This window comes from Neodiprion fabricii, chromosome 6, assembly GCF_021155785.1.
Source record: "Neodiprion fabricii isolate iyNeoFabr1 chromosome 6, iyNeoFabr1.1, whole genome shotgun sequence".
In the NCBI taxonomy this organism is placed as follows: domain Eukaryota; kingdom Metazoa; phylum Arthropoda; class Insecta; order Hymenoptera; family Diprionidae; genus Neodiprion; species Neodiprion fabricii.
The window spans coordinates 25,347,185-25,353,575 of record NC_060244.1 but is presented as its reverse complement, the minus strand read 5'-3'; the positions used below and the strand labels follow the sequence as shown (position 1 = coordinate 25,353,575).

The 6,391-nt window shown below is 46.4% G+C and overlaps 1 protein-coding gene across 1 annotated transcript; it reads right to left on the bottom strand.

The window, feature by feature from the left end:
* Positions 1 to 3,706: 3,706 nt before the first annotated feature.
* Positions 3,707 to 5,856, bottom strand: LOC124185572 (E3 ubiquitin-protein ligase MARCHF2-like). The gene is made up of 6 exons (XM_046576450.1): positions 5,787 to 5,856; positions 5,543 to 5,713; positions 5,253 to 5,433; positions 4,481 to 4,655; positions 4,065 to 4,255; positions 3,707 to 3,926 (listed from the first exon to the last, which is right to left on the bottom strand). The coding sequence occupies exons 1-6, from the start codon at positions 5,854 to 5,856 to the stop codon at positions 3,707 to 3,709; spliced, it is 1,008 nt and encodes a 335-aa protein (XP_046432406.1).
* Between the last annotated feature and the right edge of the window lie 535 nt (positions 5,857 to 6,391).

Sequence of the window (6,391 nt, the reverse complement as noted above, 5' to 3'; positions counted from 1 at the left end):
TCGACTTATACCAATAATGGACTGCATCGACGCCTCGGGCAAACGACTCGTTAACATGCTCGAGCTTTCGCATATATTTCAAACACACTATACTAATGAAACCGGTAACACGTGGTAATATCCTCGCAGACAGATTTTAAAACGAATATTCTCAGCCTCCGAGCGATTGTACGATTTACCGCGCGGCGAAGAGAGGAGATTACTTTTCTAAATTACGCACCTCGTGAACGAGTGCAACGTCTGTAGTTCACGGTGAAAAAGTCTCAACCCCGATTGCAGCTTCCAGAATGACAACTCGATTATGTTCGGAGGGTGCAGAGTTCGTTTTTTCCCCACACTTTTTCTCATCCAATGCAGTGCGGCGCAGCTCACGGTAAGTGAGATGTGTAATTTTAATTGGCTGGTCGATACTTCAACCCCGACGACGAATGATAGAAAAAATGAGTAAACACTGTTTTCTTCCAATCAAAGGCTCCGCACTGTATCATTTCCTCTCGGAAGAGAGCCAGCGACCACGGAATGCCAATATTTTTAAATAGCTCGCCGAACCTACACCGAAACAAACTCGCATCCTCCTCCCTGGCACGAACCGGATACATTTGTGTAGATGGCGCGTAAAAGATTCATTCCTTCCTCCAAACTCTGTTTAGTTCCTTCGTCTCGTCTATGGCGAGTTTCCTATACCAACACACGAATCGCAGTATTTCACGCGCATCGCTTGATACATATGTAGCGCATTTTCGTTGCCCGTGTAACGAATATAAAACCACGCAGATGAATTCCCTGTGAAAGTCTTGGTCCAGTGATCGCTGAGCAGATTAAAGGGCGAGGGTGAATTCAAGAAGACGTTTTACGGAAGTTAGTAATATAAGCGGCGATGAATACAAGAGACCTCTTGTCCTTTTTACCCTTACTTTTCTAAGTTTCAGTTTCTTTTTTCATTTTGTACGTTATTTTTCTTTTTTTTTTTCTTTTCACAGAGAGAGAGAGAGGACATTTTCCAACGCAATTAAAAATAACACCATGCGAGTATAGACAGAAGCGGAAACGCCACCGGTATACGGCTCTTAGACGATTCTTATACTCGTCGCAGGGCGGGCGACACGCGATGAGACGCGATGGAGACGATGAGAAGATGTGAACGTTCTCAAAAATAGACAGTTTTTCTATAGGAAATGCGGTAACCCTCTCTCTCCTTCTCTCTTTCTTTCTCTCTCGCTCTTCCGTCTATCGCGCGGTGTCCCTCTTCCACCAACGGAAATAACCCCATTGGATCCAGTCCGCAGTGTAATAAGTGTCTTTATATTTACAAAAGCGGCGAACCAACGCATACCCGATAAATCAACCAATTATTATTTTTATGCCGCGATGGGGATTTTCGAATGTCAGCTCGTAAATCCGGAACCTACTGCACGCGACACTGCCGAGTATGATAACAATTTCCCCATAACAATTTGATTTAGGGATTCTTCGAGCTGCCGGCTCATTACAGCTGGACCACCCTTGCGCCTTTTCCTTCAACCCTCGAAACGACGACAAAAATGATTCAAGGGTGTTTTTCGTGATCAAGTCCATTCAACCAAAGACCGTAAACCGTTATCCTGCTCAAACCGACTATCCAAGAGAGCAGCTATCCTGCGGGGTTCGCTGTACGATCGACTCGCTGTTAATTTTATTTAGCGAACAACAACACTTCAGGCTCTCCGAGGCTGATGTTGTTTTTCACTTTATTTTTAAAAATTGTTTTTCTCTCTGCTTTCATTTCACTCGCCGTGATCTCTGACACGAGTTTTCTTCTTCTTTCAAATTAGCGTCCACTTAGAAAAACACCTCGCAGCTATCTTGGCCGGTGGTAAGATTTTTCGATCTTTTTCTTTTCATTTATTTTCTATTCTTATTTTCCTTTCTACTATAAGTAGGTACTACAGCTACGTTATTATAGACGAGTTAGCACCCGTCCCGATGCCGGACAGACGCGGCGGCAGTCAGGTTCAAGCTTTTGAATCTGATGGCTCGTCTGATCTATGCTAATTTACGACTCGACACCGTGCACTTACCTTCTACTTCCATTATTCTACTCAGAGTTTCTGTAAGCTCGCGTCTCATTGTTGTTCGCAGAAGAAAGAGTTCGTTCCAAAGAATGCGAAGGATTTATTTATCACGGATTATCGACCTCTCAGAAAATCGTTTGGTGTAATCCCAAACTTAATCGGTTTATACCTGTCTCTTGAGATGTTTGGAAATACGATCAACCTTTTTTCCCCGCTGCGTACAAACGCCATACATCCAAATACCTATACGCCACGTCGATATAACTCGCTTGCTATAAAAAGTACATATTTACGATCGAAAACGTATCTGGGCCACGAATATCGACGTCGATTGTCATTGGATTATGTATGATGGTTTGGGATTGAACGTTTCTCTTCTGGATACGACGTCCTCGGCTTAGCTTTTGTGTTCAAAGTGCGGCAAGTACATATCGTACTACTGCATCCGTGGAAGAAATTCAACTACCTGAAAAACTATTCAGAATTCTAGTGAACTAACCTGAAGGATTTTCTTGATTACCGAATAGTGTATTAATACCAAATTTTATTTTCTGCGAATAAATGTCTCGAAGAATATTTGTGTGAGCTTAACCGTCTTGTCAGCAGCTAGAAGAGTAAACCTGCGGCTCGATGATATAAATCTCAGGATAAATTAAATTGAACTTAGGGGCCATTTATCTCGTAGATCGACCATATCGATTCAGGATCGGTAAACCGCATCGTCGGTAGCCTGGGATGATATCCGATCGGGAAAGATCGCCCACGATATCAGCGCGGCGCGGAATCGCTGCGAAGAGGTCTGAATGCACGCGATTGCATCCCCCGCCTGCAGCTTTCGTACAATTGCAAAGCTAGCTGCAGGGAGCGAAGAGCACGGCGGATGGCAGTTTATTCCTGGGACTCTCACTCTTAAATCGCGTGTGTTTTCTTAGCGGATAATAAATCCAAGGATCGTTGACAGATACTTACACGCCTCTACGTTATACAGGATGATTCAGAACTCTCGGTACGACCGAGATCGAGTATCGCGTAGGCGCATAAATTATTAGAAAAAGGTGAAACGGACGGGGGCTGAGAACTCGTCAGATCGCTCGCACTTCCACGATTTATAATTAACGAATTCCTATCCCGTAATCCTAAATACTTGTCACGATAGTCTTTGACTTCTCGCTTCTCTGCATCCGGTGACGAGTATAGGTATCAAAGTTAGACTGGATATCCAATTTGGATCGCTTTTAAATCGAGAGAAAGACGAACGCGCTGTGACCGGGAAGAACCGCTATTCAAACCTCTTTCTCTCCGCGTTTCAATAACAGCCCAAGCACCCGTGAAATCCTGATCTACCATCTACCGAGGCAGAGACCGAAAGTAAGAGTGAATTTCTGCGCCAAGGAGGTCGAGGCGAGGTGGTTCACCCAGTGAACTGGTTATAGCCTGAATTCGTAGCAACTTTCCCTCCACCTGCAGTCGTCCCGTTTCGAAACTCCGTGCAACTCGACCGTGGATCTTGATTTCGGCGCCTCTACAGGTCGTAAATAACTCCCTACCTGTTACGCGCGTAACAAGATTCGTTTTCATTCGCTTTCTTTTTAATGTGCACGGTCGGATTATCCCCGACAGAATATCGGCAATCGCCTCATTCCTCCAGAATACCCTCAAGCCTGATCGTCGCTCGCGTTGTATTCTTCGACCTCGTCGTTATCTTCAGGGATTCCAGCGGTCGCGGGTTCCTCCACGACGTTCACGACTATGGGGACGGGTGGTCCAGCCGATGGATAGTTGTCGGCGTGGTTCAACCGCGAAAGAGCGTTATCGGGCAGCAGACGAACGACGAAGTTGTTTCGCCAAAAGCGTCGCCAGCGTCGGGAGTGGAGTCTGGATCGTCAATGAACCCAATACGTTAGTGTTTAGCATGAAGTAAACATCTCCGAAGCAGATTTCTCAGAGAATTTTGCAACCGTGTGAGTTTCGGCTGGTGTCAATTATTGCACATTATGCTACCTGCTCGTGTACCTGCCCAGAGTTATCAGCCAGCCCCAGTAGGCGATCAGCGTCAGTGAGCATGTCGGTAGCATCGCTATTATCATCCATGGTATCTGGTAAAATCCACCCTCTATCAACACCCTCAACGCAAGCGCGCAGACGTAGCAGGAAAACAGGGCAAGGGGCGTTGTTACCAGAAGGTACATTATGTCCAGGAACATCTAGCAGTCGTTGAAACAGCGCGTTATATACACTACGTAATAAAAAAGAACCCAGTAGCGATCAGGCCAATGAAGTTTATTAAGGCTGCGCGCTCGTGTCGATCGCTATATTCACTTTGCACGTTATTCTTTGTTACAGAAGTTTCGTATCTATGGTTTTGCTTTATCTTCTTAAATCTCAGTCCCCAAAGCGGATAGCGATCGGCCCCCGAGTGCAGCCCTTACCTGCTGAGTAGCTACCACTGTTTTCAGCCATATTCCAACACTGGCGAGAATCCCGTGGCGAGGAACTCGCTTGATGACGTACTTGTGACCGCAAAGTTCACACCTCATGTGCCCCGATTCTGTCAACCATCGTTCGAGGCATTCGGCATGGACGAGACCCACGGTACCGCGGCATCTGCAGTCGCGTTGTGAAGGGGTGAGTTTTTAATCCTAAAATAAGCGGAGACGCGGTGATGCGGTCCTCGGTACGGAGGGGCTTATGGGTATGAGTATTGTACCGATACGTCACAGACCCCGCTACACGTGTTACCGATCTTTGACACCTTATCTTTGCAACCCATCAAAAACTCCGCTCTGTCTACGTATTTTTAGTTATCTAACTCGAGGTTCCTGAAACCCTGCGCACACGGCACGGGGCACGCTAAGTGGTTAAGCGTTTTTTTCTCTCCCCTTTTTTTACTCTTAGATTTTTTCCCCAGTTTCTTTTTTTTTTTTTTTTTCTACAGCTTTCCTTTTGCCGACCATCGATACAAAAGCGACGTTAACCTCCGGCTGACGGATGCTTCGTGACAGTGATTGCCTTGCTCCAGAGACTCTTATCCTCGCATCTCTCTGAGAACCAGTTCTCGAGGAATCGACTCGCGTACGTACTCACGTACGTACCTACACGATGTATTTACACACGCACACACACACGCACTCGTCCCTTACGCGCTTTAATTATTCTAGTTTCACCGATCGCCATCCTCCGATCATCGAGGTTATCGCTCACTTGCAAGCTGCGATCAGCGGCCCCAAGTAGGCGTACGACGACAAGGTGGATATCTGGCTGGAAACCCGACGAACGCCCTGGTTCTGCCACTCCCACATCGGCTGGGTATGGGCCAGCTGAGGAAAGCCCCCCATGTGGCATATTCTGCATATGTCACCCTGCAGCGAGCTGCCCGACGCGTCTGTATAGGTAAGAAAATATATCAGCATAAATCCTGCGCCTCTCGGCGAGTCCGCGTAGTGCAAGAACAATTTCCATTAGACAAATTAACGCCGTAATTCACCACCCACCATCCTCTTGCTTCTGATCGAATGATTTCTGCCTCGTCTTTGATTGCCGCCCTTCCTCGTTCGACCTCCATAAAAACTCCTCCCTCTGCACCGGTGTCGAGACTAGCTGCGGGTGGACCTTTCTACTCTTCTCACTCTGCCGAGGATCACTGCAGCTGATGGTTTTCTCTGCTGTGGAAGGGATTTCGAAGAGCGAAGGTAAGCGATGGGGTGATGTTATTAAGGACGGATTGTCATTGCTAACCTATGCAGCTCGCCGCGTGATCCGTGTCATTTTGATCCAGCAGCTCCTGCTCCTCTTCGATGTTGGACATCAAGTTCGCCAAACTGCAGATATCATTGTTTAGCCGAGAGACGATTTTCCGCAGTTTCTTTTTCTCAGTTCTTGCTTATACCGAGAATTTATCACCACGCATGCGGCTCGGCGCGGTTAATCTTTCAAATTTACTGCCAAAATCATTCCCTCGACGTGTGAAGTTGTCAACTTGCTGTTCTCTACTCCTGACCCCTTCTGGCGGCTCGGAAAAAGCTGAAAGAATAAACAGCAAACAGCTGACACCGCGGTGTGGCCAGATGTGATCGTTTCTCCTCGCCGAGATATGTATATAATAACGGATTTTAGTCTTTATCGTCATTTTCCAAGTTGTTCTTTCTGAATTTTGTCGCCGTTTGCCACATTTGTGAGAAAAAGAAATATTACAACACGATTGATGGTGCACATGTTACAAATTAATTCGTGCTAGAAGAATCTCGGTACATTAATTGGAACTCCAGCGGTAAGGTAAAAGTGAACCGGAAGTAACGACTTGATCGATGCTCCCGCAAATTGGCCGATACACTACGGTGCCG